Source organism: Triticum urartu, chromosome 3A, assembly GCF_056163025.1.
Source record: "Triticum urartu cultivar PI428250 chromosome 3A, HENAU_Tu73, whole genome shotgun sequence".
Classification (NCBI taxonomy): Eukaryota; Viridiplantae; Streptophyta; class Magnoliopsida; order Poales; family Poaceae; genus Triticum; species Triticum urartu.
Window position 1 is genome coordinate 64,875,367 of NC_141875.1, and position 27,353 is coordinate 64,902,719.

At 48.4% G+C, this 27,353-nt stretch overlaps 3 protein-coding genes across 4 annotated transcripts; 1 reads left to right on the forward strand and 2 right to left on the reverse strand.

The window, feature by feature from the left end:
• Positions 1-7,258: 7,258 nt before the first annotated feature.
• Positions 7,259-10,103, reverse strand: LOC125527163 (uncharacterized). 2 transcript variants are annotated; one of them, XM_048706107.2, is made up of 7 exons: positions 9,811-10,103; positions 9,419-9,540; positions 9,107-9,196; positions 8,712-8,764; positions 8,111-8,213; positions 7,781-7,896; positions 7,259-7,702 (listed from the first exon to the last, which is right to left on the reverse strand). In XM_048706107.2, exons 1-7 carry the CDS (start codon positions 10,034-10,036, stop codon positions 7,654-7,656), a joined length of 759 nt encoding a protein of 252 aa, XP_048562064.2. In that variant the 5' UTR covers positions 10,037-10,103; the 3' UTR covers positions 7,259-7,653. The 2 variants fall into 2 exon arrangements, with proteins under 2 accessions (XP_048562064.2, XP_087402520.1); XM_087546394.1 differs by lacking the exon at positions 7,259-7,702 and having other exon boundaries at positions 7,816-7,938.
• A 132-nt stretch (positions 10,104-10,235) lies between these two features.
• On the forward strand, positions 10,236-14,255 carry RH20 (DEA(D/H)-box RNA helicase family protein). The gene is made up of 10 exons (XM_048706105.2): positions 10,236-10,544; positions 10,639-10,886; positions 11,755-11,934; positions 12,030-12,191; positions 12,358-12,512; positions 12,789-12,881; positions 12,988-13,073; positions 13,160-13,386; positions 13,473-13,706; positions 13,850-14,255. The coding sequence occupies exons 1-10, from the start codon at positions 10,489-10,491 to the stop codon at positions 13,897-13,899; spliced, it is 1,491 nt and encodes a 496-aa protein (XP_048562062.2). The 5' UTR covers positions 10,236-10,488; the 3' UTR covers positions 13,900-14,255.
• Positions 14,256-16,605: 2,350 nt separating this feature from the next.
• LOC125527162 (cytochrome P450 90D2-like) lies at positions 16,606-23,563 on the reverse strand. Its single transcript, XM_048691724.2, has 8 exons — positions 23,161-23,563; positions 22,654-22,990; positions 21,358-21,507; positions 20,893-21,141; positions 19,637-19,726; positions 19,349-19,534; positions 18,960-19,081; positions 16,606-17,087 (listed from the first exon to the last, which is right to left on the reverse strand). Exons 1-8 carry the CDS (start codon positions 23,400-23,402, stop codon positions 17,000-17,002), a joined length of 1,464 nt encoding a protein of 487 aa, XP_048547681.1. The 5' UTR covers positions 23,403-23,563; the 3' UTR covers positions 16,606-16,999.
• Positions 23,564-27,353: the final 3,790 nt, after the last annotated feature.

Consider the following 27,353-nt stretch of genomic DNA (forward strand, 5'->3'; position numbering starts at 1 on the left):
TATTTCCTTCAACTCCTCCAACAAACGCTAAAACACCTACCCCATTGTGGGCGCCAACTGTCGTGGTTCCAAGTCTGACAGTAGTGTAGGGGGGTAAGTATGGAGAGGCAAGATCTTAGCTATGGAGAGGTTGTAAGAACGCAAGGTTTATGAGTTCAGGCCCTTCTCGGAGGAAGTAATAGCCCTACGTTTCGGAGCCCGGAGGCGGTCGACTGGATTATGAGAGTATGAATTACAGGGATGCGAACCCTTTACACTGAGGAGGGGGGTGGCTTATATAGAGTCCGCCAGACCCCTCCGGCCCTCAGTTATGCAGGGTTTTAAGTACATTAAGGTCGGGCGTTACTAGTAATGCCCCTAATAAAGTGCTATGATGACCATAAAAGCTACTTAATGACCGACCGTTAGCGTGCGGAGTGACTTTAGGTCTCCTGGCCGTCGGGTGGTTGGATCTTGGTCGAGTGGTTGCTTCTTGGTCGAGTGTCTTCGAGTCCGTCGAGTGAAACACCGCCAAGTCGATTGAAATGTGATTTCTTCTGGAGGTGTCCTTGGGTAGGTCAGTTTGGACAGGTCCACGACCCTACCCTAGGTACATAGCTTCATCAAGGGGCACCATCACGGCACGCCCAAAACACGGCTTAAACCGTACCAGGGGCTGCCGATTTTTTAATTTTCTCTTACTTTCAGGACTCCATCCTTCGGAAGGCCCGTTCGGCAGCTCAATTGCCGCACAAACGATGCAAGAACCAGGGAAGCAGACAAGCCACGCCGCAGTACGGAACTCCCAGGTGGTCTCTATCACGAGCAGTATACCTATTCCGCATATTATTCCGCAGCTTGCCCCTGGAACGGACATGTTAACTAGTCCAACCTTCCACTTATCGCATTATTTGTATCGTTCTGCTTTGATCGCAGCCTATTTTTAATAAACAACGCATAGCTTTTGTCTATTTTTGCATTATCCTTTTATAAATATATGTTCCTTAACGACATGTTGCACCCGTACAATTTGGTACGGCCAAAATACGCCAGGGGCTTCAGTACCCCTCAATATGGTGTGAGAAGTCCGAACACTTCCACAAGTGCGGCACCCCGAACTTATAGCATTATATGCATCGGCTCCGAATCATGTCTTGGGTCAATAGTTGGGTTTGCCCGGCTCCTATGTTTTGGTGCCTTACGTTCCGCTATATCGGCTAAGGTAGCACTAGGAGAACCACTGCGATTGTGCCCCAGTTGAGCTGGGCCGAGCACCTCAGTGGAGAAAGCTAAAACTGACTGTCATGATGAAGCGAGAGTTGGTCGCTGTTCGAGAGGTTTTTTCGAGTCCCTAAAGACTTATGCCGCTTAGGGCGAGGAGTCGGCTCTGTCCGGCCAAGGCGTGGATAGCGCCCCGAACTCGGTCTTCCGAATACTAGGGGCTTCGCCGAAATTTAAAATTATAGAATTCTATGGCTAAGTGAGAGTGTTCACGCGTTATAGTCCGATTGCCTTGTTCGTTGGGCTGAGCGCCTCCCTCGAAGGACCCAAACACGGGAAAAAGAGCGCTCAGGTTTATCCCTGAACACCCCAGCACTAGCGGCAAGGGGGCAGAAGCCGACGACTTGCCATCTCTCAGAATTGATAAACAGCCGCACAGAAGGTAATATTTTAAATTCCAACAGCATTGCTCAGCGCATATGAACAAGTTTTCAGCGCACAGGACAAAAACGAGCGAGTTTTACTCAAAAATTACATCCCTAGAACATTCATCTGCCACAAGGCGGGCACCCTTCAGAACATCCTTATAATAATTTTCGGGCTTGCGATGCTCTTTCCCCGGCGGTGGCCCGTCCTTCACAAGCTTCTCAGCATCCAGCTTGCCCCAGTGCACCTTAGCACGGGCAAGGGCCCTACGGGCACCTTCAATGCAGACGGAGCGTTTGATGACTTCAAGCCTTGGACAGGCCTCCACCAACCGCCACACCAGCCCAAAATAGCTCCCAGGCAGGGCCCCTCCAGGCCATAGCCGAACAATGAGGCCCTTCATGGCCTGTTCGTCCGTCTTGTGGAGTTCGACCAGTTGCTTCAGCTGGTCGCTCAGGGGCACGGGGTGTCCGGCCTCAGCGTACTGAGACCAGAACACCTTCTCCGTCGAGCTGCCCTCCTCGGCTCGATAGAATGCGGCAGCATCAGACACACTCCGGGGAAGATCTGCGAACGCTCCTGGAGAGCTCCGGATTCGGGTAAGTAACAAGTAACTCACGTTTATGTATTTGCTTTGCATAAAGAATGCCTTACCCGCCGCTATCTTCTTCACCTCATCCAACTCCTGGAGGGTCTTCTGGGATTCGGCCTTGGCAGATTTGGCACTTTCAATAGCCACCGCAAGCTCGGACGCTTGCATCTCAGAGTCAAGCTCCAAACTCTCATGTTTTTCCATGAGAGCCTGGAGCTCTTGCCGCACCTTGCCAACCTCGGCCTCATACTTCTCCCGCACGGTGCGCTCCGAGGCCGCACTCTTCTCGGCCTCGACCAGCGCTTGCTTAAGGGTCGCCACCTCAGACGTGGCCCCTACAATAGCCACGATAATCCTGTCATTTTTTGCAATTGCACCCTTTTTATATATATTTAAAAACAAGGTATTTCTTACCTTCATTATCCTCGAGCTGCTTCTTGGCATGCTCGAGCTCTTGCTCGGACCGCTCGAGGTTCTGCTTTAGCGTGTCCACTTCCGTAGTCAGTGCGGCGAACGCAAGCAGGAAAGCCTGCATATGCATATTGACTCATTCGTTAGACTCCTGCGAATTCTATTTGATCCTCTATTCGGCTTTTCTTCCCGAACGCCAAACAGAGCATCAGGGGCTATTGTCTATGCGGTACTACTATTTACACATTCTTTACTTACCTCAAAGCCTGTCAAAAGGCTAGTACAAGCTTCAGTCAGTCCGCTCTTGGTGGACTGAACCTTCTGGACCACCGCACTCATAATAGCACGGTGCTCCTCGTCGATGGAGGCGCCTTGGAGCGCCTCCAACATATTGTCCGGCACCTCCGGTTGGACGGGGGCCACCGGCACGGCGGACTTACTCCTCTTGGAAAGAGGTCCCCCGCCGGACTCTGGAACCTCTGAAGGTTCCGGAGCGGTGTCCGGCCTAGAGCCAGACTTGGAGCCCTGGGGGGTTTCATCCCCTTTGCTCCTGGAGTCCGGGAGGTCGCCTTGCGGCGCCTCCAGGACCACCTCCTCCCGGCTTGGAGCCTGTTGGGACAACACTTCGGTGTCGTCCCTAGGACGGGGGGAGGAAGCCGTCGGAAGCGAGTTCACATCCGACGAGTCCAGTGAGCCGCTCGACGACGCGTCGAGCCGGTCTTTGGGTGGGCTGCATAAACATATTCGACATGAGGGAAAAGTTGTGCAATAAACGAATACTACGAATTACTCTAGTATCCGGATACTTACGATTTGGCCAGGGGCTTGGCCCTAGGCGCCCACTCCTCTCCGCCGCCGTCGGCGTCGGTGGAGCAGTTCGGAGGAAGGGTTTTCCCCTTCTTGGACCCTTCGGCCTCCCTAGTCGGGGCGGCCTTCCTCTTCTTCCCTTCCCCGCTGGAGGGGGAGGGGTCTCTTCTTCCTCCTCCTCGTCTTCGCGGGAGGAGTGCGTCTTGGATTCGTCGGATGATGAATTCGACACCTCCGGGCGTCGGGCACTCTTTCGAGTCCCCGTGGCCTTCTCCTTGACCTTCTTCTCCGGCACCACATAGGGTGCCGGAACCAGCAGCTTTGCCAAGCGAGCATCCGCTGGGCCTTCGGGCAAAGGAGCCGGACAGTTGATCTGTCCGGATGTCACCTGCCAATCCTGTCAAAGGTAAAGGGAGTTTAGATCCCGCATGGAGTCAAACTATGAAAAATGGATACCTTGTAAAAGGAAAGAACAGCTTACCGCGAGAGCATGGCACTGCGCGCTGAATCCGCGATCCTCGGTAGCGGATGCGGGAGCCTCGGCGCCCTTGAAAAGCACCTTCCAGGCATCTTCGTACGTCGTGGCGAAGAGCCTGCTCAGGGTTTGGTGCCGCGCCGGGTCGAACTCCCACAGGTTGAAAGCCCGTTGTTGACACGGGAGGATCAGGCGGATGAGCATAACCTGGACGACGTTGACAAGCTTGAGCTTCTTGTCCGCCAGGGTTTGGATGCATGTTTGGAGTCCGGTCAGCTCTCCTTTTTTACCCCACGACAGGCCCATCTCTTTCCAGGACGTGAGCCGCGTTGGGGGTCCGGACCGGAACTCAGGGGGTGCGACCCATTCGGCGTCGCGCGGCTCGATGATGTAAAACCACCCCGATTGCCACCCCTTCAGGGTCTCCACAAAGGAGCCCTCGAGCCAGAGGACGTTGGCCATCTTGCCCACCATGGCGCCTCCGCACTCCACCTGGCTGCCGCGCACCACCTTCGGCTTGACGTTGAAAGTCTTGAGCCAGAGCCCGAAATGGGGGCGGATGCGGAGGAAGGCCTCGCACACGACGATAAATGCCGAGATGTTGAGGACGAAGTTCGGGGCCAGATCGTGGAAATCCAGGCCGTAGTAGAACATGAGCCCCCGGACAAATGGGTGGAGGGGGAAGCCCAGTCCGCGGAGGAAATGGGGGAGGAACACCACCCTCTCATGGGGCCTAGGGGTGGGGATGAGCTGCCCCTTTTCGGGGAGCCGGTACGCGATGTCGTTAGACAGGTATCCGGCCTTCCTCAGCTTTTTGATATGTCCCTCCGTGACGGAGGAGACCATCCACTTGCCTCCCGCTCCGAACATGGCTGGAGAAGGTTGAGGTTGGGAGTGCGGACTTGGGCGCTGGAGCTCGAGTGCGCAAGAATGGATAGGCGAAGGAGGAAGAAGGCGTAGGTGAAAAGGTGGATCCTTATCCCCTTATATGGGCGGACGCAACTACATGTCCCCACCAGCCTGGTAAAACTCGCTTATCTCTAAGCGCCATAATCAATGGCGCGGTTGGGTTACCCACGCCCGTATTGATGAGAATCCCAGAATAAGGGGACACGATCTCTGCTTTAACAAGACGTGCCAAGGAACCGCCTCACATAACGCGTTGAGATGGGACAGTAAAACGGTTCGAATAAAAACTTGGCCGTGGTGTGATGTCACACTACGGAATACGTCAGCAGATTAGATTTGTGTAAATATTATTCTCTCTATGGCAATATGTGGAAACCTATTTTTCAGAGTCGGACACTATCTTTGTGTTCAAAATCTTCTATGAAGTACTTGGAGGAGGAACCCGCCTTGCAATGCCGAAGACAATCTGCGCTCCGGACTCGTCGTCATTGAAGCCTAGTTCAGGAGCTACTGAGGGAGTCCTGGATTAGGGGGTGTTCGGATGGCCGGACTATACCTTCAGCCGGACTCCTGGACTATGAAGATACAAGATTGAAGACTTCGTCCCGTGTCCGGGAGGGACTTTCCTTGGCGTGGAAGGCAAGCTTGGCGATACGGATATGCAGATCTCCTACCATTGTAACCGACTCTATGTAACCCTAACCCTACCCGGTGTCTATATAAACCGGAGGGTTTTAGTCCGTAGGACAACATACACATCAACAATCATACCATAGGCTAGCTTCTAGGGTTTAGCCTCCTCGATCTCGTGGTAGATCAACTCTTGTACTACCCATATCATCAATCTTAATCAAGCAGGACGTAGGGTTTTACCTCCATCGAGAGGGCCCGAACCTGGGTAAAACTTCGTGTCCCTTGTCTCCTGTTACCATCCGGTCTAGACGCACAGTTCGGGACCCCCTACCCGAGATCCGCCGGTTTTGACACCGACACTCCCCTTTATTAGAGCATCTCCAACAGCCGCGCTAAACAAGCGCCGCGCCATAAATTTCGTTATTTTAGCGCGCGCGCAACCGGTAGAGTGGCTCCAGCGGGCACGCAATAACCGCGCGCGCGCGGCATACGGAGTTGGGCGCGATGTCCGAATCGCCAACTCGTGCTGTGTATTTGAGGCGCCTGCTTCCGCGCGCGCAACCGATAGAGTGGCTCCAGCGGGCATGCAATAACCGCGCGCGCGGCATACGGAGTTGGGCGCGCGGTCCGAATCGCCAACTCGTGTTGTGTATTTGAGGCGCCCGCTTCCACGCGTGACACACACGAGCGCTCGCGCCGCACTCTTTCCTCCCCGCCACCTTCGCCCCGCACGCGCCGGTGTCGGCGAACTTGACCCGATGGACGCACGCGCCGGCACCGCGCTCACCCCATCCTACAGCCGCGACCCCTCCACCGCCGCCGCAAACCCTAGCGCGGGGAGCGTTGGACTCGCCTCCGCTGGAGCTCCTCCGAGCATCGGCCTCGCGCGCGGCTGCTTCATGCCGTCGCGGTTGACCTCGACGGCGGGTGGCGTCGCGCCGGCGCCGCCCCGTGCCGCCCCCCCCCCCTCGAAGCTCCCCAATGCGGCGCGACCGAAGAAGGGCAAGACATCCGCGAAGAAGAACAAGGCGGCGGACGGCTCCGGCAACTCGAAGGCGAGGATGAAGAAGCTTGCAGGGTGTGTGACGGGCGCGGCGGCTACCGAAGTGCCGGCGAGCTCACTCGTTGAGTCGACGGCCGACGATGCAATATATGGCAATGCCCCGGCGAGTCACGCGTGCTGCATTTTTTGCGCGCTGCTGAAGCGGCACATGCGCTGCATTTTAGCGTGACTGTTGGAGCCAGCGCTGCCGGCCGCACAAAACCAGGCGAAGGGCGCACGGGAAAGTGTTTTTTAGCATGCGGCGTGTTGGGCGGCTGAGATGCTCTTAAGAAGAATGGGAAATATACCCATCAGGTGCTTGTGGTGTAGTGGCTCGGGACAACCGGGGTGATTTCATTGCTGCAGCAAGTTGGTTTGTTCCAAACATCAATGGAGTTGACTTAGCTGAGCTAACTGCCATTAGAAACGGGATATGCTTGGCAACTCACATTGGATGCAACAATATAGAAATTGAATCAGATTGTTTCTTCGCAATGGACTCTATGGACCAAGTTGATGATTATTTAGGCCCGAAGGTAGCTATCATCACAGAGTGTAAACAGCTTATGATGGACTTTGCTTCCATATCCTTCAAACATTGCTATAGAGAGGCCAATTAGGTGGCAGATGAATTAGCAAAAAACTCTTCTACTACTAGATCCTCTAGTTCTTGGGATGATTAGATCCCTGATTTTATTTCTCATCTGCTTGTAAATGACATGTCTATTATTTGAGAAATAAAGTCTATTTGCGGTCAAAAAAAGAATGGGAAATATACCCTAGAATAAACTGAGATTATATCAGCATTCAACATCAATTCATTCCATAGATCTCACATCTTACACGGAATCCACACAAAGCTTGGGTCTCAATTGTGCTCATGACCTTAATGTGCCACAATCTTCAGATCAGAATCATCATGACCTCGATGTGCCACAATCTTCTGATCATAACCATCAGCCTCTTGCACGGCCTCCAGTATGCACGATCATATATGTTCCTCAACTAACTCGATCTTGCCTACACGCAAACAACATTCACTCATTTTTCTTTTAAGTCTTAACTTTTGGAACACGTGTGCTGCAAGTGACGCGTGCTTGTATCAGTCGCTGCGTCATCAAAGAAACTCCGGTTCAGTTCATTACATACTGAAACTGCTCATCGCTTTGCAGGTTGCTGAGATTGTACAGAAGTTGATGTTGTTTTCCTGGCAGAAACATTCATTAGTAAGCACAGACGCAGATTAAAAACCGGAACCAGAGGAGCACAAATAAAGGATGTTTACTGGAAGCTTGAGCGCAGCTCATCTGCAATATTCTGTGACGAAGCACCACTTGTGAATCCTAACTGGAACATCATTTGCTCCAAGCGCTTGAAATTCGTGAGGTAAAGATATCCGATCTAATAGCAGTAACATCACCAACAATGTGAGAATTTAGTCCTCTAAGAAACAATGTGAGGATTAGTCTTTACAATTGAGGACACCACACTGCAACTTATAGTTAGTAAAGAAACATTGCAACTTATAACAGAAGAGAGAGATCCACAATTCTTTAGTTGTGAGGGAAAAAAGTCAGGATATTTGGTGAACATGACTGTTAGTTGTAGAACAAACCAGTGTTTCAAGTGAAGATGCTCGATTGTACACTGCAATTCCTGCCCGTTTTCTTGTACGAGTTTTGCTGCTAACGATGTTCCTTCCCCAACGAAGTATGTCCCTACAGAACATGATTATCTAAGTAACTCACAGGTCACAGGTACTAGACAGATGAGAAAGCATCAAACAATACTACATTTGTTCATATTCTATATAATGCAGAGAAAAGAAACGTGGTGCAGTACAAAGGCAACTCTAGGAAGATGAATTCATACGTCCTAAATACTGATGCACTAACACCGCATGGAAGTTCAAGCATGTTTATAGAGGCTAGTGCATAGTGTTTCCTACTCCCTCCGTTCCGAATTACTTGTCTTGGATTTGTCTAGATACGGAGGTATCTAGCACTAAAATGAGTCTAGATACATCCGTATCTAGACAAATCCAAGACAAGTAATTCGGAACGGAGGGAGTAGTAGGCAGTAAAATGCTAGAAACATAGCTTTACTTTTTTTCTTCGAGAATATGCAAGAAAGCTGCATGTATCATATTATGAAACAAGTAGGTACAAGACACATATCGAAGACGGAAGAAGAAAGGTAGATTAACATAGATTTACCTTTCTTCTTCAGTTAGAAAATCCTCTCCCAGGAGTTTGTTCAGCAGCAGATCCTGAAGGAAGGAAACAAATGACAATTGATGTGAAAATATGCCTGACATTGTGATGCTTCAAAGCACTCTCTTATATGCAGCAAACAGAAGGGAGAAAAGGCAAACAAAACGAGTGCTCTTCAGAAATTGAACTACAGCCATTAAAATAGCAGTAATTGAAACAACATTAGGAGACAAAACCTATTGATATGTGCGGAAAATGTTAATATGAAGGCTATGATACAATAGATAAACATAGATGATAAAGATAAATTCTACATCACAATCAACGAACATACCATACTGAAGCATTTAGTCTATGTAAGCTGTTTGATCAGAGGATAAAGAAGAGCCATATCAGACCTGTGATTCACATTTCACAACATCCATCACACGCTTATTGTATTCATTGATGCTCAGTGGAGGAAAGAAGAAGTGTCTCCGAGCATAGAGCTGTATCACAAAGAGCAAGAGTCAGATCTCTCTCACAACAAACAAGCTTGGAGTTGAAAACTAGTACACATTGTCTCAGCACCGTCAGGAACATCATATAGTAAACCCAGAGCAAATGAAGGTCAAAAGGGACAGCTATGTTGAGCTACATGTAATATAGTAACTACATAACAGTAACTGTAAAATGCATGAAGACCAAAGAACAAAATGACCAATTCTCACTTCATATATGCAGTCCCCCAAGTATGCCAGCGATGCCGCGTTGTAGAGTGAACGGGGCTTCTTCACCTCTGGCGCGGGCGGCAACCACCACTTCTCAAACCCCATGTATGTGCTCTTCTTTGCTAATACGAAGCAACCAACAATCAATTGACAGAATTACAAACTTCTCTGGCTAAATAGTGTAGTAGTAACTACACGGCCCTAAAACTAGAGCAGGCACAGCGATATGGAACTAGTTTTCGTCAAGTTCTCGATGACCAGTTCTGTATGTAATTGCCTGATACCAACTGCCTCCAGTTGTTCACTGACAGCATATGCTGCCAGAGCTTCAGGGGATTAGAACGTGGAGCAAATGGCCGGGATGGCAGAGCTGAGGGAGGACAGACAGATACCTTGGCCCTCGCTGCTGCGCGCGAAGAGTTCGGCGTGCGTGGGAGGGGGCGCGCGCGCCGGGGTGGTCGCCGTCGCCGGCGACTGCCCCAGGGCGGGCTTGGGCTTGGCCTTTGAAGGCTTCGGCACGGCGACGGTGGCGGCGCCCGGGTTCATGTCCCAGGCGGCGCGCACGCGGAACTGGCGGTGGCGCGTCGGCGCCGCCATGGTCGCCGCGACGGTGGCCATCGTCGCCGCAGGCAAAAACTCTCGCGCCGTCGAGGATGCAAATGGATAAACAGTCTCCCGCCGTGGATATTTCCCCTCTTCCTCCGTTCGCGGCCCGAAGGGCCCCACCTGGCAGTGCAGCCATTTCCTGTTTACGCTTTCGTTAGACATGGAAAGACGTTTCATAACTCGGGTTGTGCATTTCTGAGAGATACGCCTACGAGGGCAGAAGCTCGAGCACTCTACCCGAATGCCGCACGCACGCGGAGCTCGCCTGTTGAACTTCGCCGCCTCCGCTTCACTTCCAATTCGAATCGCCTCCGCCGCGCCGCCGCCGCCATCAGCTTTGCTTGCTTCTTCTAGAATTCCTCGGCCTGCCGAATCGAGCCCTCCACCGCCTCGGCGCACCCTCACCGGAGCCGAGCCCCCCACCGCCGGCCGCTAAACCCTAGCTGCCGCCGGCGACCGCCGCCATGAGCCGCTTCGACGGCCGTGCGGCGGACCCCAGCTCCTACCGCGACCGCCGCAGGTAACCCGCTCCGCTCCAAACCCTAAGCCTAACAGCAGCCCTAGTAATCCTGATTCTAGGTCCGGTTGGTTACCAATTCTGCCCGTGTTGGCAGTGAGGGGGCGTTCGGTGGCGGGACGAGGGCGTTCGCGCCGTCGGGAAAGCCGGATGCTGCCGCCGCGGCGGCCGCGGCGGAGCTGGACGGGCTGCCGCGGTTCGAGAAGAACTTCTACGTGGAGGTTCCCGCGGTGGCCGGCATGACGGCGCAGGAGGTCGAGGCCTACCGCCGCCGCCGGGAGATCACCGTCGAGGGCAACGACGTGCCCAAGCCGGTGCGCGACTTCCGCGACGTCGGCTTCCCAGGTTAGGCCATGGCGTTCTTCGTAGCTCCTTCTCTCCCCGTGCGCTACTGTTGTGTTTCAGGCTTTCAGGCGCACAAATTTGATAGAATCAGCAGGGAGTAGGATAAGTTCTCGTTAGCATCTGTGTTGAATTGCTTAAAATCGAATAACAGGAACGTCTTCATTTGGCCATGTGCCTCCTTGTATCACATGATGCTCTGTTTCTATCATACCACACTCAAAAAGCATAATATTGATGCACCTATATGTAATTCTAGCAAATACCCTCATGTCACTGGGCTGAGTTGGTCCTGTTAGCTGATTGGGAAAAGGCCTGCCCTGTGAAGCAGTGATTCTCATTGAATCACAAATTTTAGCTAGTTAGCTCTCCCATTTTTCCTACATATGTGAGTAATCAACAATAGGATATTAGGGCATAATAGCACTGGTTATCCTGCTCTTGCGTGTGCCAGTCACTGCACTTATTGCCAGAAGTTTAGATTTTTATTTTCATGCTTTGAAGATACTTGATGCATAGTATGTGTTCTATGAACTGAAAACAAAGTGGTAAAAGTATATTTATTACTGTACTTTTTTACCAACTAGGAGTTTCCTAGTCCTCACATTGCATCACATTATAATCAGAAAGCTCATGCATCTGGAGAAATTGTAGCACCATATTATGATACCCTTTGGCGTCTGCCTTTGTTTTCCTCCACCTTTGTTCTTAAATTTATATTCTTTATGTATAAAACTGTGCTGTTTGTTTAAGAAAAATGTTGCTATTCGTAGATACATGATTATTATTTTGTTTATGCTTCCTTAGCTTTATCATCTCACAGCCTCTGTTTCCACTTGCTTGCCTAAGGTCCTTCATTTCTTTTTTGCAGACTACGTGTTGCAAGAAATCACAAAAGCTGGCTTTACAGAACCTACCCCTATCCAGTCACAAGGTTGGCCAATGGCACTGAAGGGGCGTGATCTTATTGGCATTGCTGAAACAGGATCTGGAAAAACACTTGCTTACCTTTTACCTGCCATTGTTCATGTTAATGCTCAGCCTATTCTAGGTGCGAATATGGTGCTTATATTTCTTGATTTACTTTCCTGGAATCATTCTGGATAATAATAATCTGAAAGGCTGATACATTCTTTGTTATTCAAGCTCCTGGTGATGGTCCGATTGTTCTTGTGTTAGCCCCTACACGTGAACTTGCTGTCCAGATACAGCAGGAGACAACAAAATTTGGTGCATCATCAAAGATAAAAAGCACATGCATATATGGTGGTGTCCCAAAAGGTCCTCAAGTTCGTGATCTTCAAAAAGGTTCTCCCCCCTCCCCCCTCACTCACTCATGTGTGCATGACTGCATGTGCCTGTTTGAAAGGATTTTCTGTTTGTCTATACTCAACTGATTTAGTTACTTGCTATTTGTGTTGGTTTTTATTGGTTCTTTACATGGCTGGTGATAGTCCGATTGTTCTTGTGTTAGGTGTTGAAATTATTATAGCCACGCCAGGAAGACTAATTGATATGATCGAATCACATCACACAAATTTGCGGAGGGTCACATACCTTGTTTTAGACGAGGCAGATCGAATGCTAGACATGGGTTTTGAACCTCAGATTAAGAAAATTGTGTCTCAGGTAAGCCTCTTCCTTTTCCTACCACACGATTTATTGCATTTAAGGGTAAAAATCCTGAATGTACGTGCAAATCAATGTTCTGATCTTCTCCATTTGATGTGTGCCTTTTTGACTTGCACATTGTCATTTTCGCTATAAATTGAGTTATTATGATGAGGTTGTCAAATCATTTATCCACCATATAGTTATTATCCATTACCCATCAATATTAGTATTGGCTTCACTGAAACTTGGCAAGTCTAAAAAATGATGTCAAAAGATTATATCCTGCTTCAGATTCGTCCAGATCGACAAACTCTTTACTGGAGTGCTACCTGGCCAAAGGAAGTTGAGCTGCTAGCAAGGACTTTCCTTTTTGATCCATACAAGGTGAACATTGTACCCACAGTTCGTTGTGCTAGCGGATTTCTTACATACTACTAGTATTCGACTTTATGTGTTGCATTTCAGCAAATTTTAATTTGGCGTGATGCAGGTTATAATTGGTTCTGAAGAACTGAAAGCTAATCATGCTATTTCTCAGCATGTAGAGATATTATCTGAGAGTCAGAAGTATAACAAGTAGGATTCTGTTTCATTTTCAATTACATAATATGTACTCAAAATGCTAATTCAGCGCCTTAATACTGAACCATTGTGACATAAAGGTTGGTCAATCTACTGGAGGATATAATGGATGGCAGCCGAATTTTAATATTCATGGACACCAAGAAAGGATGCGATCAGATCACCAGACAGCTTCGAATGGATGGTTGGCCTGCTCTGTCTATCCATGGTGACAAGAGCCAAGCTGAAAGAGATTGGGTTCTTTCTGAATTCAAGTCGGGGAAAAGCCCTATTATGACAGCTACTGACGTTGCTGCTCGAGGCTTAGGTATACAGAAATTCCCTCGGAAACAATAAGTTATAAATTATGTAACACAGGGAGATTAACATGTGTTCTGTATATCTTGAAAACAGATGTTAAGGATGTCAAGTATGTCATTAACTATGACTTTCCGGGGTCTCTGGAGGATTATGTCCATCGCATTGGTCGAACTGGCAGAGCTGGAGCAACAGGGACAGCCTACAGCTTTTTCACGGCTGCTAACGCCAGATTTGCCAAGGATCTTATTAGCATTTTAGTTGAAGCTGGGCAAAAGGTCAGCCCTGAATTAGCTAATATGGGCCGTGGTGCACCACCTCCTTCTTTGGGTAAGTTTTCTGTTGGATTGCTTTTTTTTTCAAGATATACAGATCCGCTGATTCTTTGTTCTGCACCCATTATTTTGTTTACCCCAAGAGATTGTTGAAAGCCATTTTGTTGAGTTGGGTCTGATTATTATTGCATTTCGCAGGTCATCGTGATAGATACAGGGGGCATGGAGGTGGTCGTTCATGGAGCTGACATTAAAATATCAGTTGTTGCAAAGAGCGGTATTTGAGCTTTCTTTGTGGATGATCATGTATTTCTGGCTCACTAGATCTTTTGGCTAGTGTCCGGTAAAAGTGGATTTATTTACTTTGGATACCATGTTGTGTTGACTGAAACCTGTTCACCCATTCTGTCTAATAGCTAGAAATGTGTCACAATCATGCAGTTTCAGTAGAAAATAGTTCAGTTGTCAGTTTTGCTGAGTGACAGCAAAACTCATATTTTGGTCCCATCAATGTCAATACATGGCGTAATTTATTTCCATAATACCGCACTCACCTACGTTGGGTCCGTAATACTGAATATCAATGCATCATTAGTTTTGTGCAGTTCCTCTTCTGTTTCTTTTCCTCTTGTGGTACTAGCATCACTAATGAGAAATAGCTGTTATGGTTGTCAGCTGGAACCTAGAATGGGGTTTCTTCCGATCGGTACAGTGGGATTTTTTCCCCCTCTCACCATGTCACGATAAATGTAGATCGTATGGTCACAGCTTTCCTTCATAAGGTTGTGGTCATAAGCATTGTTCGAACTAGATGGGAATGATAGGTGTACTGATTTGCTGTTTGCCCGACATAGGATACTTTTGACACCATAACTGAGTTAAAAGTTCTGCACACGATGTAAGAAACATCTATGTCAGAATGTTGTCCCATAGTGTTCTTTTGCTTAGATTTTGCATGGAGTGCCATGACAAGTCAATGCCCCTACATGAAAATTGCAGTGTGAAGTTAATGACCCTGCTGGGCAGTGCTTCCCTCTAGTGGTTGCCGCTGATATATCCACATCTTTGTGAGTACCATCCTCAGCTTCCCACCAGCTTTTGCTGTACTGGTCCAAGATCTTATGGTAAATATAAGATCTGCCAGAACAAATTGATTTGTGGTCCTTGCTGCTGTTGCATGTCTAATATACTACATCTGTCATTTGGAGTTATATATCATGATGCCTGAAAACCGGATTTTGTTTCTACGAAGAGACTCTCTTTGTTGCAGTCGGGTCCACTGTTACTTTGCAGTTTGTACCAGTGCCTTGATGAGTGTATCTTATCGCCATTTCTACATTGAAAATCTGTTGTTCCTGCTATACATGTTCTTAGTACATCTGCACAGTCTGTCTATTAGTCCTCGGGCCTCAAAGTTTGTTGGGTGCTATCTGCATTACAAGTTCTCTTCGGTGACTTGTATTTCATTATCAGTATTTACATTAAGTCGCCACTGTTTGAAAACAGAACATGACAAGTTCCGGTCATGATTGAAGTTGGAGTTTCAGTATGAAGTTTCTGGTCAAATACTGAATGTGGAGTCCATGGTACCAGCTAGAACCATGGAAACCTTACTGGCCTTATTATCTAAAATAATCGCCGCGAGCTCCCACAATGTTTTTTTAGTTCAGTTTGTGTTATCCCAGTTGATTGATTCCTGATTAGTAATAGCATGTGGATTCCCACTTATTTCAGCTCATGGTCTTAGATCAGTGTCTCTGAACCTTTGTAGTCTGCCATTTCACTTTGCGTTAGCATTATGGCGTCCATGTGGCATGTCTTGTGTGTGACTGCATATCTATGTCGCGGAATGGTCGTCGCGGACGAGTATGCAACTTGCGGGGCATGTGTTTGTTCATTCAGCAGGCCTCTGCTTGTTCTTGTTGTGGTCCGTGCTACAGCTTTTGTGTTGCTAAATAACGCTTCAAGTTACCTCAGGTCGGCAAGTTTATCTAAGTACAGTATATACTCCTAGATCATCATCATTGTGCCCGACAGAGACAGCTTGTGCCCATGCACATGCTCTGCCTCTCGTGCTCCCCAAAGCCCGTCTCATTAGTCGCTGCCGGGCACACCGGTCAGGAAGCTGCAGCAGAGGCCAGCCGAGCTAGAAGATAGTGGTGTTAGATCGGCGTAGCTGCTGGTGATCCGACCACGCTCGGGACACCTTGGCCTAGAGGGAGGACCCCTCTTAGGACGCTGGGTGGAGCTTCTTCGCGATCGCGAGAAATGGCTCGCGTTGCAAACAAACCCTCGGTTACTCTCTAGCATGCTTCATAGAAACCTACTCCTAGCTTACATAATGGAAACACGAGAGGACAAGTACTGAAAGGAAGAAACCTCTGATCTTGGGATGCTACTGTCTACTATTCCCTCTATAAAGAAATATAAGAGCATTTAGATCACTGCTTTATACTGATCTAAACGCTCTTGTATTTCTTTACCGAAAGAGTACTATAATACTTCTACAGCAGTGTTTATGCTTGGCATCCCCCAAAAGGATGCAGCTCCTTTGCCCTTTCTTGCAGCGGATGTGACAGCGTCTCTTTGCAGCTGCAGCTGAAAATTTGCAGGATCGCAACAAAGCTGAGCTCACACTATCTATCCATCCATCCATCCATCCATCGTCCCCATGTTGGACTTCTCTCTCTAGGCCGTATGTACTCCCCTCTCCCCCTCTTCGCCGCCCCAAAGCAAAGCAGGCGCAGCCCCAGCTTTGCAGCAGCCGAAGTCCCATCAGCCCGGTTCATTGCGTTGCCATCGCATTCACTCACACCACCTAGCATTTCAGTTGATGAAGCAGACCAGACGGTCTACTCTCTCCTCGTTCGGAATTACTTGTCACAAAAACATCCATTTTTATTCATTTTTAAGACAAGTAATTTGGAATGGATGGAGTAGTACGTACAGAGATCTATTCCGAACTTTGCTTTAAGTTGCTATATATATATATTGCTTATACTACTATAACAGCGTCATCGATCGGAGATTCAGGAGTCCTCCTCGGCTATATATTGCTTCACCCTGTTACAGCGACCAGGTTGCATCCACCCCACGGCTACTTCTCGGCTAATTAACCCTCCCCTACAACACTCATACATACTTTGCCCGTACGGCCATACCTATGTGCTCAGATCAGATGTTGCCTGCCTGCCTGCCTAGCTAGCTTCCTGAAGGACCCTTCAACCTTGCGATGGAAGATACCACACCATGCGTGTGGAGTTGTGGTAGCATTCAACCCATATGTATACGTGCACGTTTAACTTGACTGCTGAGCTGAGTTGCTTGAAGGATCCGGCTGACAGGCGGCTAGTCCTTGGCGGTGACCCTGATGGGCATGCCTCCCTTGAGGCGCACGGTGGGGAAGTTGACGATGTGGTCCTCCTCGGCCACCCACCTGCATCCATCCATTCCAATCCAACGTCATTGTCATTGTCATTGTCAGGCAACAAACGATACATCATACGGACATATATGTGGTGGATCTCATCTCGCCGTCAGCCACACGATCTCGATGCGCATCCATGCATCTCAACATTTTATTGATAATAACTAGCGTGCGGTGCAGTGCCCACTCGCATATACTAGTACCATGCAATAGGTTATAGGGGTGTAAAAAATATGTGCAAATCTTGATGGGCACTACGTACTGGGCAAGGTGAAAAACGTAATGAAAGGGCTATTGTTGTGGTCGTGGTGCTACAGATGCAAAGAAACAAAAACAGCCATGCTGCCATGCAGCGGCGCCATGCCCTGGCGCGCCGGTCAAAGCGCGAGGCGCATGCGCGCGCATATTTTATTGGGTTTCATGCAGGCATGCAGCCGAGCTCAATCACGACCCGGACCGGAGCAGACACGAAGCATGCCATCCGTCTGATCCACCCGGTCGAGCCCATTTTTTTGACCATCACATTACATGCATGTCGCCCAACTTTTCCACTACGTACTACAGTATACGTACGTAGGAGTGCTCCACAGGCCGATAGACATAGACCGATGGCGTGCCCGTACACCAGGTGCGCTTGGACCGACTTTGGATCATACCGCCGCCCCACTGGAGCACCACCACTATCGGCCTACTACCTACTACGCCGACCGGCCGAAGCGTGCGTGCGGGCACTGTGCGGCGGCGGCCGCCGACGAGTGGCACGTGTGGATGCCGGCGCCGCAGCGGCAGGCACAAGGGTGGGTGCCCCCCCTCGCACGTGCTGGTGGGGGTCGTGCCGACGCCGCACGCACGCGTACACAGCTACCAGCACGCACCGGCCATGAACGAATGATGCTGCTCATACGACGACGACGACGACGACGACTATATGCTCGTGTACACACGTGCGGCCGGCGTGCCGTTCTGCTCGGTCTCACGCCTAGCCTAGCCTAGCCTAGCCCTATAGCATTTTTTCTTTGAGGGGGCCTAGCCCTAAAGCATAGCGTGATAGCGAGTACGTACTGCACTACGCGTGGTAGGAGTCGGCGGCGAGTACTTGTTGGTGGCCGGCCGCGTCGCACGTGTGGCCCCACGCGCCAACGGAACGGACCCCCCCTCGACGCAAAGCCCAACCCATATAGGCAGGGTCCGTCGGTGTAGGGTAGTGTAGGGGTCCGTTCTCTCGGCCTGGTCCTCCCTAGCTAGGGATTCATCTGCCTGTACCGGCATAGATTGAAGATCCGAACCTCCCTCCCTTCCCAAATTATTGGCGACCCCGGTGGTCGATCCATCCCACGTCAATGCACGTAGTACTACATACAGTATTTTCGACGAAGAATGCGCGGCGTAATTTCAATCTTTGAAAGGGGGGAATGTAGTGTTTTTGATAAATGGACGCATTACACCCGGCCCCTGCATAACTGAGATGCACACACAGCCAGACATAGTGTTACCCGACATTCGGTTTCGAGCAAAAGAATGGCTTGGCCAAGTCGCCAGGGTGGTGAGGTTGTAGATTCATGACACTAGTTGTGCAGGTAAAATATCTCTTCGTACCACTACTTCTATTACTAGGGCATTGTATACATGTGTCCTACATATATTCACACATGTGCATTAGAGTGGCAAAGAAAGCAAAGCTACGTGCTAGGCTCAAGTGATGTGATGGGGAGATGAGAGACATGCAAGTCTGTCTGAGTGAGTCTGGAGATCATTCGTGCAACGAACGATGAAGGACCGGAGAGTCGCTGGCAGGCAGGCCAGGTGGTGTGATGTTTGCATGCACGGGTGAGAACGAGAACGGGAGCGATGAGAGTGATCCATGCATGCATAGTTACATACCTGAAGCTGGTGACCAAGTGGTGGAGAAAGATGGAAGCTTCCAGCCTGGCCAGATCCAGGCCCGGGCACAGCCTCAACCCACCACCAAAAGGGGTGAAGCTGCTAGTGCTCATGTCCTTCTCCTGTTGATCCACACACATTGTATTTTTTCAGACCGATAAACACATTCTTAGGTTTCCCAAAAAAATCAAATGGCAATCATATAAAGCTCCACAAGTATAGTAATACCCCACCATTTTTCATCATTTTCTGATATATAGACATGAGAAAAAACCCACATGCCAGGAGTCCCACAAGACCCACTCATCGAACCCCTCTATCATGTTGGTGCTGCCTAAAGGAGTAGCAATTGGATCAACATCTCTACCGAATGTGGGGCTCGTCCTCACCTTCCACCTCCATGGATTGAACTTGCAGGGGTCCTCGTAGAGCATGTCGTCGAGGTGGACCGACCGGAAGTACATGAACACGCGCCATCCTTTGGGGATGAGATGCCCCTTCACCTCGACGTCGCGGACCGCCTTGCGCATGATCCCGCTGATGATGTTCCCAACTCGCAGCGTCTCCGTTATCACCTACACATGCACCCCCAAAATGTTATGTAAATCCAGTTGTTGGTAGGATAGAAACCAAGATATTACGTAAATCAAGGTGCTGATCTTGATAGTATTTCTTACATGCTGCGTGAATGACAAGGACATGTAGTCAGTCCATTGCAAGGTTTCACCCAGGTCGGTTTTCCTCATCTTGAGCTCCATGTTCTCCTCCTGGAATCGCCAAAATGTGTCACCAATCATTGTCGCATAAAATGGTTACCGAAATCAAAAGTTCAGTTCCTTTTTCTACCGCAGGAAAATCGAGATAGCTGCCGCTACCTAGCTAGGCATGTTCCCTAACAGTACCTGGCCCGCCGAGGCTTGAATGAGTTCATTGCTCACATGGCATCAAAGACAGAAACAGAGTCGACACACGAGTAATTTCTACGCACTGTAGCGCTGTAAATGGAAACTAGTGAATGGCATGATGCTGCTGCTGCTTCTGCTGCTTGCGCAATAGGATGTACTACATCCTAGCTAGGGAATGTTCACAGCCCTTCTATTTCACCAACTGATGAAACTGTATCTCAGAAACATACATGTACTACTTCAGAAACAACAATAGTGATTGGTTTGATTTACCAATAATGTTGTTCTGTGCAACATAGTTTTTCATAGGGTGGAAGTTACTTAACAGTGGCACATGAGTAGATATTTTGGTTGCACTAGCTGGACAAATTAGCACTTGCCATCATGCCATCAGGTGTCAAAAGCTATGTGACAAGGATTAGGTGGCATGACAGTGTCCAAACTCTAAAGCAAAGCGACGGCATAGAGTAAGTAACAATGTGACTGATGAATCGACCGAGTTAGATGCCACATCTCATGATGCTAAGCACTTGAGTTGAAGGTGGTGGCCAATTTCGATGGGATGTGTGTGTAGCTGACATTATCCATTAACAATGTGAGTGTGTGTGCATGTCTTGTTGCATGCTAGCCCACACACACTCACTCACATTGTTAATGGATAGTGCACTTTTTTAGGCACATAGGTAGTGTAAACAACAATAGTTAATCCTCACGTCACTTAGATGCCAACAAGAAAGGCATGGACCAAGGTTGGCACGATCCTTTATGTCATGATAACGATCTAAAAAATTCTTCTGTGGTATGCAGGCTCTCATAATTATAAACAGGTTTTGGTCGAGACACAGATGAGTTGAACATGTCTGGCTTGAATTGGCAGGTTGCAATGTTCATACACATTCAGATGTTATAACTGTTGCTTTTAATTTGTGCAGATTAATCAGTCGGGCTCTGGCTCCGGCTGACCAGAATGCTGATAGAAACTAAGTAGGAGTATGGGAAGTGAGATGGAGTTTTAGTAGGGTAGGTACCTCGAGCTGTTGCAGGGCGAGGGGGCACTCGCTGAGGAACTTGACGGCGAGCGTGATGAGCACCGGCACGGAGTCCTCGGCGGGGATCATGAAGTCGATCATGTTGTCGGATATGAGCTCGTCGGTGAGCTCCTCGCTGCCGGCGCCCATGAGCACGTCGATGGCGTCCCTCGGCGGCCCGTCGAGGGCCCTCCTCCTCCTCTTCTCCTGTATGATCCTCTGAATCACCCTGGCCATCCTCTTCTTGGCCTGCACGCACGGGCGCACCAGAGAGAGAGAGAGAGAGAGAGGTGAGCAGAAGGAACAACGATGGTGGCCTTGTGACATTGATGCCTTTGGTTTCGCTGCCATATTGGCAGATGAGATGCATGGGGCGGGGGAGACAGTTGCAGCGTGTGGGTGTTGCATGCATGGATGAGGATGGATGGTGATGGAGTGAAATAAAAGAGCGTAGGACGTACGTACCTGGAGGGATCTGTAGAGCCTAGTCCCTGGCAGCTTAATGGGAAGGGACATGAGTCCGACAATAAATTCCTGGAATTGCTGCTTGAGCTGCTGCATCTCTGGGCCTGCCTCCAGCCCGATCAGACCCCGCACCAGGATCTGGAACACAATCTGCAACACGCACACACCACATTCATCATTCATTCATTCATTCATTCATGTCCCTCCGGTAGTACTCCTAAATCGTTTTCATGTAAAATTTCAAGGTGCCTCCTCGTCATGATTTTGCTTGAAATCATCTAAAAAAAGATTTTGCTTGAAATGCAGTGAATTCGGCGCAAAATTTCGACATGGAGCTCAAATTCACCACATGCAAGTTGCAAGTTTCTTTTCCCCCTCGCAGGGTGACTAGGGAAAGTCTTACTCCCCTTGATCTCCGCCGGTGAGTCTGTGGATTCGCCTCCCTTACGTCTGCCGTTCCGGTGGCTGGTGGCGGGTGGGTAGGGTAAATCCTGGTGCCTCGACTCCAGCTAATAGATAAGTTAGGGTTTTAAGATGTTTTTACTCCCTATCTATAGTGATCTAAACGATCTTATATTCTTTTACAGAAAAAGTACCATGAACCTCTATAACAGGTGTGTTTTTTTATTTAAAAAAATCACCCCACGGTATAACAAGTACTCCTTCACACCAGTACGTATCCCTAGTACATCTCTTGCGAGGAGAGATGATTTCTTTTACTGTTTTCTTTTGCCCGCTGGTAATAGTGATAATCAAATCCTGCGTGTGGGCCCCACACGAGGGTAGGGAGGGGGGGGGGGGCGGAATTGAATGGGGAGGAGAAACACAGGGCAGGGCAGGCACCAGCAGCGGACTCCCCACAATCTCATTAAGATACCGCACCCGCACAGTCACAGTCTCCCAACCCCCCCTCCCCTCCCCTCCTCTCTCTCTCTATCTCTAGCACACGCACACGCACGGCACAGGCATGGCGAGGAGAGGAAAGAGAGAGACCCCACCCCCTTTCGGGCCGGGCTTCCCCTTCCATGTGGTGACACGGCGCCCGCACGTGTGCACGCCGGTGCGCGCGCCATACGACCGCTACTTGTAGTAATCCAATCCAATCCATCCCGATTCTTTCTTTCCTTCCTCTCTGACGCACGTACGCACACGTCGTCCTACCTAGAGCCTAGACTCGCTCGCCCTCGCCGTCGTGCTACAAATCGAGCTATCAATCGACCGATCGGGAGGCGGTGGTACGATGAGATGAGAAAATGGATGGATGGAGGGACATGGTGTGTAGGCAGGGGGACGTACCGTCTTGGCGTGGTCCTGGATGCGGAGGCGGGCGCCGGGGCCCTGGTGGCGCCAGGAGGCGAGCGCCGGGGCGAGGAGGCGCTGCATGTCGGCGGTGACCTGCGCCTTGAGCTGCGGCGACTTGAAGAAGGCGCCGACGAGGCCGTGGACGCGCCGCTGCAGGCCGCCGTTGATGACGAGGATGGAGGACTTGCCCATGAGCTCCGTCAGCGACCGCGGGTACCACGGCACGAACGACCGCGCGTCGCTCTGCAGCACGAACCGGTTCACCTCCGCGTCCGCCGTCACCACCGTCGCCGACCCGAACAGGTGCGACCGGAACACCGCGCTGCCGTACCTGCATGCACGCGCCCACGGTCCGCGTCAGTACAGTACCACGCACGTGCATGCGCGCGCGCTGCCATGCCATGCCATGCCATGGCATCGATGGGTGGACGGATGGTGCCACGCGCACGCGTGCCGCCACTGTGCTGCGCCAGGGAAAAGAGACGGCTTAATTTCACTCACCGGAGGCGGCGCTTGTCGACGAACGCCTCGGGGCGCGGGGAGTAGGAGCAGGAGACGAAGTCCAGCGTCTCGCCGACGACCGGCCACCCGAAGCTGCCGGGAGGGAGCTGCGCCCCCGTCTTCATCGCCCGCCTCCTCGGCCTCGCCACGGCCGGGAGCAGCCTGAAGCACAGCAGCCACGCGGCGGCCAGCAGGGCCCCGGCGGCCGCGCACGTCGACGGCGCCGGCCAGGAAACGGACATCGCCGGAGGCAATTGCTGTCACACCGTGTCTGTGTGCGCGCGTGTCTGCGACTATCCTTGCACCGCCCGGCCGGCCGCTTACTTCTGATGGTGCGGTGCGGTGCGGTGGAGTGGAGGTGGAGATACGCGACTACGAGAGGACGAGGGGTTCCGAGGGGAGGAGCACCTATATGTAGGCGGCGAGTGGGGAGGAATGGAAAGAATTGGCAGCAGCCGAGCGCAAAAGGTACGGGCGGGGGCGAGGGGAGAGATTTTACTAAATCAAATCTTACATTTAAGATTTTCTGAATATGTTTTCTCTTTTTGCGTAGCCCCCAACATCTATCAAATCATTGTGTATCGTGGCACAGTCCTGGTACTACTACGGACGGAGGACTGGCTAGATATATCTTCCTTCGCTATTTTTGTGTGTTTCCTTCTCTGTGTCCGGGGTCCGGAAGATTGTGAGCCCAGAGCGGAACCAACCGATGCTGGTGATGACTGATGCCTGATGCGGGGCCCAACAAGGATATCTCTACTATTAAATCACTACTATCCCCTCCGTTCCTAAACATTTGTCTTTCTAGACATTTTAAAAAGTGACTATATACGAAGCAAAATGAGTGAATCTACATTAAAAATATGTCTACATACATCCATATGTTGTAACCATTTGAAATGTTTAGAAAGACAAATATTTAGAAAACGAAGGGAGTATTAATTAGTATTATTAATTAATTAGTTACTAATTTTAAAAGATATATACAATTAATTAATAATTAATAACCACTAACCTAAAAAAGATCTCTACTATTAAATCACTACTATTATTTCCCCGCAAAATGTTTTCTTTGCATCTTTTATTTCGCATTTACTCGAGATCTACTTATCCAATCTATCACAATTTTATCCCGTCAACTTGCCAATTTCCTACGTCGTTACCCGGAAGAGGGATTGACAACCCCTCATAAGCGTCGGGTTGCAAGTATTTGTTCTTTGTGTGCAGGTACCGTTTACATAGTGTTGCTTGGTTCTCCTACTAGATTGATACCTTGGTTTCATAACTGAGGGAAATACCTATCACAGTTGTGCTGCATCATCCCTTCCTCTTTGAGGAAATACCGACATAGTTCAAGCGACATGAGTACATACCCTCAGCCCCGAGGGTGAACTACTCCCTCCTCATCATGGAGACCGCCGGGATGATGAAGATGGCCTCCGGTGATGATTTTCCCCTTCGGCAAGGTGCTGGAACGGGGTCCCGATTGGTTTTTTGTGGCTTCGAAGGCTTGCGACGGCGAAACTTCTCATCTAGGGTTCTTTTCGGGAGTTTTGGTATTTATAGAATTTTTTTGGTGTCGGTATCATGTCAAGGGGGTGCCCGAGGGGCCCAGAAGCCGGGGGGCACGCCCCTAGGCTTGTGGCCTCCTTAGTCACTTCCTGGCCTAGCTTCGCTGCTTCAGGGGTCTCTTTTGGTCCATAAAAAATCACCATAAATTTTCAGTCCATTCCGATAACTTTTATTTCTGCATAAAAAACGACACACAATACTTCTACTGAAAACACGTCAGTCCGGTTTAGTTCTAATCAAATCATACCAAAACCATCTAAAATTGTTGTAAACATGGCATGAATACTTCATAAATTATAGATACGTTGGAGACATATCAATGGAGTCTTCTCTTAACTCTTTTATGCATGATTATTGTAGCTTTGTATTTCTCTTCGATCTATTGATTTGGTTTGGCCAACTAGATTGATTTTTCTTGCAATGGGAGAGGTGCTTTATGATGGGTTCAATCTTGCAGTGATCTATATCCCGATGACAGAAAGGGACAAGACACATATTTGTATTGTTGCCATTAAGGATAAAAGGATGGGGTTTATTTATGCGTGAGTTTACTTTGTCTACATGATGTCATCTTGCTTAAGGCGTTACTCCATTCTTTATGAACTTAATATTATAGATGCATGGTGGATAGCGATCGATGTGTGGATTAATAGTAGTAGATGCAAGCAAGAGTCCGTCTACTTGTTTCGGACGTAATGCCTATATACATGATTAGTGCCTTGGATATCGTCATGATTATTCGCTTTTCTAACAATTGCCCAATAGTAGTTTGTTTACCCATCGTATGCTATTTCCAAGAGAGAAGCCTCTAGTGAAAACTATGGCCTCCGGTATACTTTTATCATATATTAAAATACAAAAATACCTTGCTGCAATTTTTCTTTACTTTATTTCATTTTGCGTTTTATTTATCTATCTACCATTATAAGATTTCATCTTTGCAAATAACCACTGAGATTGACAACCCTTTGTTCGTGTTGGGTGCAAGTATTTGTTATTTTGTGTGCAGGTACTGCTAATGAGGTGTTGCTTGGTTCTCCTACTTGATTGGTAATCTTGGTTCTTAACTAAGGGAAATACTTATCTCTACGGTACTGCATCATCCTCTCCTCTTCGGGGAAATCCCAACGCAGCTGACAAGTAGCAGGAAGAATTTCTGGCGCCGTTGCCGGGGAGATATCATCAACATCTATCAAGTACCTACACATAAACTTTCATCTCCTTGCGTTTACATTATTTGTCATTTGCCTCTCATTTTCATCTCCCCCACTTCTAAAACATTTTTACAAAAATACAAAAATATTTTCTGTTTGCCTTTGTCGTGTTTGCCTTTTTGTTTGCTTGTTATCTTGTTTGCCTTGTTGCGATGTCTCAAGAAAATACAAAATTGTGTGATTTTTTAAATACTAATAATAATGATTTTGTTAGTACCCCAATTGCTCCTTCCGCCGCTAGTGCAGAGTCTTGTGATATAAATATCGCTTTGCTAAATCTTGTTATGAAAGAACAATTTTCTGCTAGTCCTAATGAGGATGTCGCATCGCATCTTAACACTTCCATTGAATTGTGTGTTATGTCAAAGAAAAAAAAGATGTGGATAATGATATTGTCAAATTAAAATTATTCCCGTTCTCATTGTGAGATCGCGCTAAAACTTGGTTTTCATTCTTGCCATGAAATAATATTGATTCTTAGGATAGGTGTAAAGATGCTTTTATTGCCAAGTATTTTCCTCCCATGAAAATTATCTCGCTCAGAAATCAAATTATGAATTTTAAACAACTTGAGCTGAACATGTGGCCCAATCTTGGGAGAGGACGAAATTAATTTTAAGAAATTGCCATACTCATGATTTAAGTTTTTGGATGATCATACAATTTTTTTATGCGGGATTGAACTCTGTTTCTAGAAAACTTTGAGATTCTGCCGTGGGTGATACTTTTATGGAAATTACATTGGGAGAAGCTATCTAATTTCTTGATAATATTATGGAAAATTATTCACAATGGCATACTGAAAGAACTCCTACTAGTAAAAAAGTGAATTCTTTTGAAGAAATTAGTACTTTGAGTGATAAAGTAGATGCGCTTATGAAAATGGTTGCTAGTAAAAGCGCTCATATTGATCCCAGTGATGTGCCATTGTCTACTTTGATTGAGCAAAATAATGATCCCGTAGATGTGAATTTTGTCTCGAGAAACAATTTCAATAGTAATGCTTATAGAGGTAATTTTAATCCTAGGCCGTTTCCTAGAAATTTCTCTAATAATTATGGAAAATCCTATGGTAATCCTTATAATAATAGTAGGATGCCCTCTGATCTTGAAAGTAATATCAAATAATTTATTAATTCTCAAAAAGTTTTCAACACTACGATAGAAGAAAAATTGAGTAAACTTGATGATATGTCCAAGAGCATGGACATAATCGTTCATGATGTGGAAGATCTTAAAACTAAACTTTTGACACCCAAGCTTGATATTAATGAATAAATTAAAGCTCTTTACGTCTCCATGGATGAATGTAAAGAAAGAACCGCTAGGTTGGGGGCCAAGCGAGAATTCTTAGAAAAAGCGATTCCGCCCGGTTTTTATCGTAGTAATGCTGAAGATATTAAAATG